This window comes from Strix uralensis, chromosome 15 (genome assembly GCF_047716275.1).
Source record: "Strix uralensis isolate ZFMK-TIS-50842 chromosome 15, bStrUra1, whole genome shotgun sequence".
NCBI classification, from domain to species: Eukaryota; Metazoa; Chordata; class Aves; order Strigiformes; family Strigidae; genus Strix; species Strix uralensis.
This window is the reverse complement of record NC_133986.1, coordinates 14746156-14759330: the sequence shown is the minus strand read 5'-3', so window position 1 is coordinate 14759330 and position 13175 is coordinate 14746156. Positions and strand designations below refer to the sequence as shown.

The following is a 13175-nucleotide window of genomic DNA, read 5'->3' as shown; positions in this document are numbered from 1 at the left end:
ACGTTGGTTGGTACAAAGTTGTTCTTGCCCACTCCTCCCGACCTGCTCAGGAAGTCGGCCAGACGATGGGTCACGCAGGTTGCTGTGTTGCATGCCCTCTTCTGTGTCGTTACACTGCTTTTCAAAAGGAAAATAAAGAGTTAGTTCCTGAAGTCTCTACCCTGCATGCAGTGAAGTGTCAGTAAGGGATGCTATGCCTAGGAAAGATTTTTCTATAGAAGAAAGAGTAGGCTTGCTGCACAGCCAGCATTTGCAACTTTTGTGTTCACAGCTCACAAGCTCTGGAAGGAGTCTTTACATTTTTGTAAGCATCAGTCTCAGTTTACAAGAAGTGGCCAAGCCCTTCCTTTCTTGGGCAATTGGACTGAAGACTCAGCCAAGACAGATTTTCAGCAACACCTGAGCCATTTGCCTGCCTCCAGCAAGTCGTTGTGACCAACGGAGAAGTGCGGAGGAGGTCCAGGTCTGGAGCATTTAACCAGTCCCCGCTTCCTCCAAAAGCTTAGATCTGTGTTTTGTTTGTCGTGCTGCTGAAGGCCAGTAGCAGACACTGACCTTTAACTTCCCACTTCATCACCTATGCTCCATAATGCCCAGAGAACACATGAAATCCCAGCATCACTGACGACAACAGGAGCTTTGTCAGCAGCTCTGGTAGGGCTGTACCTGCACAGCTGGTGACCAGCTGCTGTCAGCGCTGAACCACACAAACATACTGCTTCCGTGCATTTAATGGGAACGTGGTAACCCCTCTTTCCTGGAGGTAGACCTCCGTCTACTGCAGAACTTCACACACTTCAACAGGATTAGTTCTGTGCTCAGACCTCAGACTACAGCTAGTAATTTCACTAGATGGGGACTTCAAGGCATAAGCATTGACACAGCCCTTGCTTGAAAAGTTTTCTACAAAAGCGATGACTTTTTCTTGCAGTAGGAGGGATTTTTCTCAGGTAAGCACTACAAAACAATTTTATCAATACTGTTTGTAACATCAATGCCAATTTTTTGGAACAGGCCTCACTACAAGATAAATGCAGTGCTGCAACAGAACTGGAAAGAAATCTGGCTTTGTCTCTTAATTTACAATTCACCTACATTATATTGTCTTGAATTAATACAAATATTTTAAAAAGATACCCAAGTTTTATATATACTAGTGTAAAGACCTACTGTAAATTAAGACATAAAAAGGAAAAAAAACACAAAATTCTTACCTGGAAGTGTTCAGTACAGTTTTAAACAGGATTACATTTCTAGTTTGTTTGAACAAATATGTTTGGGCCTTTCCCAATTCCTTTGCTTCTCAGGATCCTCACTAACAGGATTGCATGCATGCCTGATTACATCAGTAGATATAAATGTATGTGTATCATTTCAATTTCTAAGTTTTTTTCAACTTTTCTAGAATTACTGGCATTGCCTCTCTTTACCATTAAGACGACTTGTAAAGTTTTTCTAGCCTTATCTAGAAATCTCGCATTCTAAAACAAGTTATTAGACCAAGCAGATCTAATCCTTATAGAAAAATAGGTTTATTGAATAAGTGCATGGGCAAACACAAAAGAAGAGCCTACTTGTACATTTAGCAGCCAGAAATGAAGAGCCTTGTTGAGAATTTTTTTTTAATCAGGGTCTAAGAAAATCATCTGAAATGTCAAGGCAATGCTGTTCATTTTTATTTATTTTTTTTTCCCCTAGCTTGATATGCATGTTATGTTCTCTGTCTTCCTAACACTAGGTCCATCTCAAACATTCTCTGTCGAAAACAGAATCAAAAGAACATAGCAAAGTTAGCAATCAAAGTTAGATCCACATGCATCAGGTTAAAAAAAGGAAGAAGGGGAGAAATAAGCATGTCTAGTTGTTTCCTAGGGGTTCCCCATAGTTTGCATAGCGTTCATGTTCCAGGTCACTCAGCACATTTCGTTTCTTGCCAGGAGTTCCGGCCCCGACGTCAGTACGAGGGTAAGTTTGCAATTTGTGCAATTCTTGAGACAGTTTGCCCAGCACACAAGTACTCAGACTGGCACAGCGTTTGGAAATGGGTCTATCCAGGCTGCAGGGGGGAAAAAAAAAAACATGCCCAAAGGAAGAGTAATCTCAAACATGCATGTTCATGCATTTCTTCCCTAGATAAATATCAACAGTTAGGAAACTTAAAATAATAATAATAATAATAATTTCATGCAAGGAAAGTTCATACAAATGCAGTCAGAAGGAAAACATTTTTCAATGAATTCAACTTAGTCAAAAAGCAAGTTCATTAGCCTTTTGGATGCTCAGAGTCAAGGGTCAGGAAGTTTTACTTCCCATGTATTCAGCATGCTGTTCAGTCTCTCATACATCACCACCATGCTTCACAATACAGATCCTGTTAGGGTAATGCAAATGCTCTTGCATGCCTTTGGTCTACAGGGGAGGGCAGCGCTGCGTGCATTAGGAGGAACACGTCCCCTCTGCCAGGGACTTCCCATGCCTTACAACAGCATGCACTTTCACGACAGAGAATCCAAGAGTGACTGAATGGCCCCTAACACTCCCACTAGGAAGACATACCTTTTGCTGCCATATTTTTAACATAACCCCCTCACTCAAGCTCAAATCGCCCTCCACTCTCAGTTGTAAAAGAGAGATAGAAGCAGGTTAACTAGGTGGAAGCCATTCTGCCAATACCAACATTAGGACATCTCTGCAGTATCATCCTTTACCAGTTAGGTGACCACAGTTAGCCATAATCCCAAGAAAATAAAAAAAAAAAGATTGACCTGCAAAGGGTCTGCTCAGATGGCTTTTGCTAAATGGCGAACACAAAACATTCCCCCCTTTCTCTTCTCCTGCCCCAGGACTGCAGCCCTTACCTGTTCCCCTCAGAGGCTTGCTCCAGCTCTTCTGCTGTCATCTGTATGAACTCTTTCACCAGCGCATTTAATAACCTCCGAGCTTCGTAGTCACTGAGCATCACTCGATCCGTTATAGACTCCAAGCCAGGTCTAAGCAGAGGTAAGCAAAACAGGATGAATAAAACCCGGACTACTGCAGAGAGCCATGCACAGGAGCGAGGGGTTTGTCGTGCATTACTGCATGTCATTGAGAGTGTCTTTCACTGGTGTGAAGCCACCCTCCTCCACAGCATTAGGTGCTTTATATATGTAATTAAAAAGCCACAGTGTCAAAAACAGCAGAAAAAGAGGCCAGCTTTTTCATTCACTGTAGTAGCCTATTTCCCTCCTAGATCTCTAAAAATATTAGGTATTTTTATACCGTTCAGATATAGCACTCAGCAAGAGGACCAGCTTCTTACCTGACTGGGGCTGCCTGGAAGCTATCCATCTGGCACACAACCAAGGCATAAACAGCAAGGAAAGATGAAATCTTCAGCAAAACCATGATTTCCTCTCTACAACAAAGAGGCACATCAAGCAATGGCTGCTTTCCAACCCTCTCCATCCTCTAAGTTCTACTAAGGAGGTCATCCTAGCCACAAGTAGCACAAATGCTAACAGCTTTTTTTTATGCAATATTACCTTTCTATTTCTTTTGTTTATTGCTGTTCTGCTTTGGTTTTCTCAGAGTTTTAAGATAACTTAGCACTATTACCGGGGATTAAAACGTGGCTTTCAGAACTGCAGTTCTGTACAGCATCTGCATTCAACTTAATGCAGACTTTCCCTTAAACTAGTGGAAAACGTGTTCATCTGATTAACTACTGCATACAGTGTCATAGTGTGGCTGACACGGACAGGCACAGCTATGGGATACCAGTCACAAGAATAAAAATAAAGAGGTGGTTAATATTTTTAAGAATGAAGCACCAGTGTTAGCACTTTACCTGAAACTGCTTGCTTGTTGGCAGTTAGCACACTAATATCCCAGTTCAGATTACACTATAAAAATTAAGTAGTTACATTTCAAAGAGCATTTCTACTCTGCAACCAGAAAAAGGGTAAGTTAAAAATTAGTCGTAACAGCAAAGCCTGTAAAAAAAAAAACTGTAACTGAAAACATGTGGTTTGAGATGCTGCTCCTTCTGCTCACAGCATCAGTGTCAGACTCAAACGAGCCACATCAGCTTCACGTGGCTCCCCCGACCCTCGGCGCGGCCCCTCCCGACGGACGCCGCGCTCCCCGTGGGTCCCGGGATGTGCCCAGCCCCGGGAGGGCTCGGCGGGGCCGGCCCGCGCCGTGCCGGCGGGGGAGAGGCAGAGAGACCCGCGGACCAACCTCCCCCCGCCTCGCCCGTCCGCTCCCCTGCACACGCGTGTGCCCACGTGAGCGGAGCATTACGGCCCCGCGCAGAGACACGGGGCTCACGCGGGCCGCCCCGCGCAGGGAGCCGCGGCTGGAGCCGGCCCCGGGAGCCGACGCGGTGCTTACCGGCGGGCGGAGCTGCGCGGCGCTGCGCGGAGGAGGAGGCCGGTGGCGCCGCCGAGCCGCGGTACCGCGCACCACCCGCCGGCGCCGCTTTATACCTGCCGCCGCGGCAGCCTGCGTGGGCGCCCGCGCGGGGCCGCCAGCCAATCACCGCTTCGGCCGCCCGGCGGGGCCCGGCCCGCCATTGGACGCCCAAGCCCGGCTCGGCGGTGACGTCATGCCCCGCTTCGTGAGCGTCCCATTCACAAAAACATTCCGGCGGGGCTGGGGGGGTCGGAGGGACGGGCGGGGACGGGACACTCGACGCGCCGCGGAGGAGCGGGGGGACCATTCACACCGCGCGGCCGCGGCCCGGCCCCGCTCCCCCGCGGGATCGCTCACGCGTGGCGACCTCTGCAGCAGAGGGACCGCATTGCAGAGCGGGGCCGCTCCCTCCCCGGGATACCCCCTCACCCCGCCCCGGGCCGCTCTCCCGGCCGCCGCCGCGGCTCCAGCGGGGAGCCCGGTGGTACCCAGTCGCCCTCCCGGCGCCCCGACAGCAGCTGCGGGAGGGGGGGTCCCGCGGTGGGCGGGTGAGGGCCGAGCAGGGTGCGCAGCGGGGCAGGGGCTCCGCGCACAGAAGCACCCGCGGCCGCCGCCCCCCCGGCGCCGTGTCCCCCAGAAGGGTGCAGCCCGGGCCCCCCGTTTCCCCCGGAGAGGGACCCTCGGCACCTGCGGGCAGCCCCGCGGCGGCAGCGAGCGGCTCTCCGCGATGTGCCCCCGCCGGGCGCCTGCACCGCCTCCCCCGGGACCGGTCCGCGGCGTAACTCCGCGGTCCTGGAGGAAACCACCACCATCACCATCATCACCATCACCACTATCACCATCACCACCACACAACTCTAGGGGCAGGTGCAGCGCCTTTGCCTGCGCGGGAGAGGCACCGGGGAAGGGGGGGGGTCGCCTCCCCCCGGCTGAGCCCCGCCGGCGGGGATTACCGGGCAGCTGCCCGCCGCCCCATGCATCACCCGCGGAGGGCCCTCTGTCACGGCGCGGCGGCGCAGCACCTGCCCGCGCAGGATGTTTGCCCGGGCGGTGTGTTTGCCCAGACGCAGCAAGTACCCGCCCGGGGGGGGGCTGCGGGGGGCGGCCACGGCGAGTCGCGACACGACACGGGGATGGGAGAAGACTGCTGCCCGCTGGAGCGGGCGCGGGGAGAAGCGGACCGGGCGGGCTGCGCTGGAAAGCCCTTCCACCGCCCCCCGAGAGCCGGGGGCTGGGGGCGCCTTTCCTTTCCTGCCCGCCGTAGGTCGCGGGGCGTTTGCGGGGGGGCGGTGGCACTGGCAGGCACCGGCGGTGCGCGGCTCCGCGGCAGAGGGAACGCCCGGGCGCTGCCCCGAGCGATGGGCTGGGCGGAGGGGTGCGCAGGGACCGGGGAGTGGGGGCGGGGGCGCTGACCGTCCCCGGGACCCCCGGCCCCCCGCGGCCCCGCCCCTGCCCTCGCTGCCCTTCATCGTTGCGGTACGGGCCGCGGTGAGTAACGCCGGTACCGCGCTGTCGCCGGCCGTGACACCGCAGCGAGCGGAGCCCCGCGCACATTGCGCGGCCGCGCCGCACCGCGGGACACGTGCCGAGCGCGGCCGGGTCGCTCGTTCCGCTACTTAGAACGGGTGGGGGAGCTCTCCTGGGGACCTCCCGGCCTTTCCTCGTTGCTGTTTTTGCAGGAGCGATGGCACGGCACGGCCCCGGCGGCGCGGACCGGCTGTCACCGCGGGGCGGCGGCGCTTCGTTGATGCGATTTTTTAGCTTTAAAGTTTGAAAAGGCGCTCGAACGGACTGAAAACCCCCGGCGCGCCGCCCGTCCGCCGGTGAGGGTCCCCCCGTCTCCCCGTGCCGCCAGCCTCTCGGGGTGCCAGCACCCCCTCACCCACCCGATCTCCCCCCCCCAGCCCAGGGGGCGGCGCACCGGCGGGGGCTGCGCAACTTCTCCGCGCCCGTTTTGCAGAACGATTGCAAAACCGTTTAGCGTTTTTTTTTTTTGGGGGGTGGCTTCTAGTTTGTTGGGGTTTTTTTCCAGATGACAACTAGTGGGGTTGGGTTGGTTTTGCTAACATGTCTTCGTAGCTTTCCATGAGTTACAGCCCTGAGGGTGGGGGAGGTCCTGCGCTCCCACCTGCCGAGCTCACCTGCGTTCCGCGGGGAGGGGGGGAACGGAGGCGGAGCCGCACGGCGCGGGGGGGGGCGCGGGAACCGTTTGGCGGCTCCGGACGAGGCGGCCGTGGAGCTCCGGGCCGCCGGGCGGGGGGGTGAGGGGTAAGGGTTAAGGGGCGTCGGCCCCGGGGCTCCCCTCCCGCCCGCAGGTCGCGTTAAGGGCACCCCTCCGCGGGAGGCTTCCTCCCCCCACCCCTCCGCACAAATTGAAAATTTCGTTGTAAAGATCATTGCACGTCTGCTCAGCACGGGAATCCCCGGGGAGATGGAGTTTAAGTATCTGATTTTAAATCTCTTCCATCTCCACAACTCCTGTTCTGATTTTTAAGCTGTTTTTTCTGAGGTTGCGTGTATAAACATGAGGTAGCACCTAAAGAAACGGCTCAGCATCACTTTTGCTGTTTTAACGCGACCTGTACAGCTACACCAACAGAAATAAAGTGCAGGAACTTAAATGCCCAGGCTTCCAGTCAGACATTTCTCTCCCTCTTTCTCTATCTCCACTGTTCCTTTCTTCTTCCTAAGTTAATAGTTAACCATTCACATTTCCTTTGGGGATTTATTTACTCCTTGTCCACATAGAATATTCCTGTTTTAACCTTAAAAAATCCAGACGACTCTGTTGTAAAAGCATCTTTAAGTTCTATAGGGAGGAAGAAGTCAAGTTTCATCTTGTGGTTGATTCAGGTCATTTCAAGTCCTTCTCTTGCCAGTGCGACTCAGCCTCGGGCTGGAGCCCGTGGGATGCAGTGATTGATTACAGGATTTCAGATGCCAACATTTCTACTTTAAGCTTTCACAGGAAGAAACGTAAATTTAAAGTAACAGGTACGAATGCCAATAGATCTACTTTTGTGCACGTATAGGTGACATAGTACTTGGATGTTGGCAAGCGCTTTGGCTGCTCCTTGCCAGAGCTAATGGAGGGACTCCCAGCTGGAACACTTGTCCTGTTTTTTCCCCTCAGCTATACGTCATCTGGCCTCACCAGATATTTTTTCTTTTTTTCCAACCTCTCTTCTCTTATACGTAAGATGGAGATGAAAGACAGTTTACCCAGTACAAAGAACTCCAAAGACCAGTTTGTCTATTTTTGAAGCTGTAAAAAGATAGAGGATTTTCACAGGATGATGATCTCTTGTTGCTAGATAAATCCAAACCTAGAGGTTAATTATTCAAGGGAAAACTAGCACAGAGGGGTACTTCTGAGCACTGCGCTAGGAAAGCAAGACATTTACTGAAACAATCTGTTCCAAGGAACTTGTTCTGCTTTTTTCAGTGCATGATAATGTATTAGGTAAAATAATCAATGGGTATAGGTTCAAAGCAGATGAAATGAAGAGCTACAGAATGACTGTTTTTTGGTTTTTTTTTAAGAAATCAGATGATCTAATGCAATCTGCAGCTCCAAGTAAAAGGAATTACCTCTTCAAAGAAATTTATTTAAATTTGTAGGGAAAAAGAAAACTCTGTCCTATTTTAAACTGACTGTCTTTCTCTACACTAGATACAACTTCTTACAGTATTCTACTGTTTGATATTTTTTTACCAATACATTTCAGAGTGCAGCCATTTTTTCTACTGGAAATATTGCCATTATGTCAACAAGCCATATGTCAACAAGCCTCACTGCAGTGAGGTTCTCAAATGTTACCAGCTGACATGCTCTTAAACAAAAATACCACATTTATATATTATGTTGAGATCTTTGTTCAACAATAAAATGTAATTCTGCAAGATAGACAAGACTGTGAGCTGCACAAACAAAACTTCCATTCCCAAGCATGGTTCATATCTGACAAGAGAGGACCCTACAAAAAGGGAAGGGTAGACAGTGGTGATGCCAGAATCCACAGACACGGTGAGTTCCTCACGAGGGAGATGAGCATGACTGAGGTCTCTGCTCTCAGCTTGTTCTTCATAGCACCTAATTAAGCTTTTTGCAGATAAGGACAATTCATGATAAAAACAGCTGTAAAACTCACATGGTCTTCAGGAAGTGAAGCCGGGGAGTTACTTATCTGTGTTTCTGGTGGAGGCCCAGTCTAATTCAGGATTGTGTCTCCATGAATGGCCAGAAAACACTGCCACCGAAGAAGACTCTACAGGCCATGCAGGTGAATGTGAGCACTATTGTGCTCCTGTAAAAGCATTTTTCTAATGTTTCATTATAATCTGTTCTGTAGAAAATAATATAAAATAAGCCAGAGTTAACAACACCGTGCTGTTGTAAAAGCAAGCTGTATATTAACAAGAGTATCACGTTTAAGGCCCGAGAGGTAATCCTTACACTCCACTTACTGCTGATAAGATCTAGATCTGCTAGTGTACTCCGTTCGGGACAGCATGCCATACCTCAGAAAGACTTGAGCAAGTTGGAGAAAGACCAGAAACATAACAGTAAGAGTTATTAGAGATCTCATAACATGGTTTAGGAGAACAAACCGGAAGACTGGAGAAACAGTTAACAGAAGGAAAGACTATGGAGAAATGTGATAACAAAAATATAAATACTTGCCATGAAGCAGTAATAATCTACACTCTGGTACTATATTCAAAACAAAAATATATGGGCTTCAAAGGCAACAGAGGAGATCCCACACATTAGAAAGGGCTTTCTACAATTGAGATTAATGCCATATAAGAATAGGTTACATTGCAGCTACGGCATATCTTTCACTGGAGGGTTTTATGGCATGGTAGCCTAACATCTGTCAGGAATGACATGTATAGTTGATATGCTCTGGGGAAGGAACATCATCAACTAAATATACTCTCTTCATATCTTTCACCTCCAATTTCCATGATTCTGTAATTTTAATAGCTAGAGACTGTCTTAAACTCTGAAACACAACACCTTACTGATAATCCAAACTTTTGTTAGCACTTGCCTTTGCAAAACTTACATCCCTAACTGGTCTAATCCTTTGTTTAATTCCGCTTCCATAGCCTCCAAAAGGCCATATTCAGATTTAGCATAAGCTCACATCAAGCTTATCCACTCAAATAATATTTTACCCATCCATCTTGTAGTTTGGTTTGAATTTGGCCCAGAAATGAAAGCCTCTTTTTTATAAAAATGCAGTACTTTCTGAGAAGCAGAACACTGATATAGACCCTGACACTAAAGCGTTTCCTTTTTAATGGACATTAAATCTGGATTTAAGCTGCTTCAGTGACTACTTTTGAGAAAGTAAAAGTTTTTGCTGTTGAACTAATTACTAACAAATCTATGAATCAGTCTGGAAGCAAATTTTCTTCCAGAATGCCTTAGAAAAGCTTCCAGATTGACACATGGAAGACATTTTAAACAGAAGATCAGTGTTGCATTGTTTTAATCTCATTGAAACATTCCTACTGAGCTTTTTAACTCAGCAGGTTTTGCAGCAGTTTCCCTGCATATATTCAAAATCCAGAGCGGAATAATCTTTTAAAACAAACTGGGCCACACTGTCCTGCACTGCGGTTTGCTTGGCAAGGCAGAAGGGGCAGACCACAAGGAAGCTGGCTATGGCTCCATCATCTTCTGTCCTGCATTACCGCAGCTCGGCCTCTGAGCTGGTTCACAGAGGCTCCAGCCCTATCTCATGCTACCTGGCAGCACGCTCCCACCTCTGACAATTGGCAAAACTCGGCCGTGCTCCAGCCAGACCCAGTTCTGACCCAGGCTGCACCTCCCCTGGGCTGACAAGGGCAGCCCCTCAAGAGGAACTTGCAGCCCTCCAAACACAGCCAGGGTCAGACCTGCGGTGTGACCAGGGCAGCACAGAGGGGATGAACCATGGAGGAAAATCTCGCTTTGAAAATATTTCAAAATCAGCACCTACTTCCACTTCAGTTTTATGCATTCTGCAGGTAAGATAAGAGTTGAACAAACTCCTTATCTGAAAAACAACCTCAGAACAGAAAAGTAACCTTGTTAAGCAATAGCGTAGTTATACAACTTTGATTTGATTGCTTGCACAAGTGCTATGCTACTATCTTACATGTCATCAGAGCACGTCAGCAAAATTATGGTGAGAAACTGTATCTTAAGCCCTCAAGTTAATCTCATGCTTGTTCTTTACAGGATATAAGAAGGGTTCAAGATCTCCTGTCATCATTTAATTCTTTGTCTTGATAGTACTGAGGTCTGATTAAGCCACAGTGTAACTTAGTATTTTTCTCAGTCCCTTCCAGGACCATTCAGTTCTCCTGGCATTGTTAGGCACTACAGCCACACATCCCTGCTGTTCCCAGTACTGCCCTCTGTGTGGGGAGGACCAGGTGCAATTGTTTCTCAGCTGGTTGCTTAATTGTTTGACTCTTGACAAAAGGACTTGTGCAAGGGCAACAATTTAGCCTGTACCTTCAGCTAAATCAGGGGCCAAAAAATATCTCTCTCCTTTCAGTGCTGGTAAATAGTACACGAAGGCAGAGGCTATTACGACATAATACTTGCTAATCTACTTACAGCAGAGTTTCTGAGAACCAATAGTCATATGAGACTATCAATTAAAACGATAAATTTCTAAATTTATGCATAAAATTGACCTAAGTATACTCTGAAAGAGCCAGCAAATAAAATATGCCAGAACTATTTTTGAAGTTACAGTCTTTAAGCCAGTGTCATAGGTTTCTGAGTCTGCCCGACAAACATAAAATGTTTAGGCACAGTAGGACTGTGATTAAGGAAAAGGGTTTTTTTCAGCAACCAATCACCAAATTTACAAGGGAAAGCATTAGATGTGTTTTTCTGTTCTAGCAAATCTATAAAGCACCACCACCATTATAGGCTTAGCAAAGAAGATAATTGTAGCATAGAAACTGATCATTCACTATGATGATATAGGTGTGTTAAAAAGAGCTATGTGAGTGTAACGGATAACTTCTGCACATGACTAAACTTGTCAGTGGGCGTATGAAATGGATTTCTTCAATGAGAAGCATGCCTGTTTTACATACATCTATACAGATCTCTTTTTCCTGTCCCGCCCTCAAAGAAAAGGAGCAAAATCTTTATGTTTCTGGCTATAAAGAAGTTATTTTCCTGAATGACATTTTATAAATAATGGCGTGACTTCACTGGACAAGAGTCATTATTATACGAATGGAAAGCACTTTTTCCTGATAAAGATTTACCTTGTTTTCTAGAAATGCAGCAACAATGTCAATGCTAAAGAGTAAGAAAGCCGAAGCCTATTTCAAACTATAGCTGAATGCAAGTTTGTGAGATGTTTAACGGAACGTGGAAACTACTTAATTTTCTCCCAAGAGTGTAACATAACTATCATCAGGATCTTAATATTGTTACTAAAACAACAGCCACATCTGTCAGTATAAGTCTTCAAAAGTTAAAGCTATGCATACGCATGCATAGACACTCTCGGTCAAAGAACTGCTTTCTGTTTTTTTTGAGAAGACGGGAACGCAATCATTTCCTGTTACTTGATTGTCTCCAACTTCTCCTTACAGAATTTACAATGCAAAGTAATTGTAAATCTTGATGAAAAGTCTGTTTTGGAATTTAATAAAGATACATACTTTAATAGGTTTCTTTACTCAGCCATCATTTTTTATAATTGAAATCAAAAAACCTTTACTCATCCTATGAGTTTGCTCATTTGATGATCTGTGATTAAGATGAGTAAAACCTTCCCAAAGAAGCAATTCAGCACAAGCTGCCCCCACACTTCTGAAGGAATGAAAGGAAAAAACAAAAAAGGATCAGTCAGAAACTGGCAAGGAATCCTGCCCTTGGATAGCCACCAGAGTCTTGCATCCGTAAACCCACATTCTTAAGTGATTTCATCTGTCCACAAGGGTTTATTTATCACGTACTTTTGACAGCTTTCAGTCATATTTATCCATGCTGGTCCTTTTTTCCTCCATTTAATCAAGAACCTTTAGAGGTTCTTGGATCTTTAATCTTGGCTGATTCACCACCTTTTCGCATTTGGCTTGATCAAAATGGATTTTACTGTTCTGCAACCATGCTCTTCAGTTTGTCTTCTTCTGTTACAGTGGAGAACACCACCGTCTATTCTCCATCACCAAGGCTCAAACACTATGGTAAGGTCAGTTTTGACTGTTCTCTCCCCTGCATGAAGACAATTGTCAAATTTGACTGCTTTTTTCCCCATACAAGTCTCTTCCTTCTGTTTTAGCCAAACATTTGGACTTTTCTTCTGTATATTTTTTTCTTTTCTTGGGTCTTTCCTATGCTTCCCCTCCCCCCCATTTTTCCTCTTCAAACCACTTGTTGTCAAAACTGTCAATCACCTTTCCTTTCTTTTCTTACACAGATGCAGTGGAAATCATGATCATGGGTGCATGTGAAGTATTACACACTTCAGCAACAGAACATTGAAGAGAAGCAGTAAAAATCAATCAAGGCAATACTACCTCTTCCTGTGTTTCCCCAGACACTTTGAGAATTATTCAAGTATCATCTATCGAGGGGATGATGAGGGGAGAAAAGTACCGACTTCTTTCTTCCAAAGACAGATGCCTATGTACATAAATGGTTTACATCCTTCTAACTGAGATTGCAATAATAACTGTGTGCATATACACCATGCCGTATACCATATAACTGCAGGATGTGGCCGGCACATTAATGTTTCTACTCCCAC

General features: G+C 47.4%; 1 protein-coding gene across 2 annotated transcripts; it reads right to left on the bottom strand.

Annotated features, from left to right (window-relative positions):
• Positions 1–1510: 1510 nt before the first annotated feature.
• LOC141950171 (calcitonin) lies at positions 1511–4440 on the bottom strand. Of its 2 annotated transcripts, XM_074884640.1 has the most exons (4): positions 4375–4440; positions 3302–3397; positions 2859–2990; positions 1511–2056 (listed from the first exon to the last, which is right to left on the bottom strand). In XM_074884640.1, exons 2-4 carry the CDS (start codon positions 3385–3387, stop codon positions 1858–1860), a joined length of 417 nt encoding a protein of 138 aa, XP_074740741.1. In that variant the 5' UTR covers positions 3388–3397; positions 4375–4440; the 3' UTR covers positions 1511–1857. The 2 variants fall into 2 exon arrangements, with proteins under 2 accessions (XP_074740741.1, XP_074740739.1); XM_074884638.1 differs by lacking the exons at positions 3302–3397; positions 4375–4440 and having other exon boundaries at positions 2859–3112.
• Positions 4441–13175: the final 8735 nt, after the last annotated feature.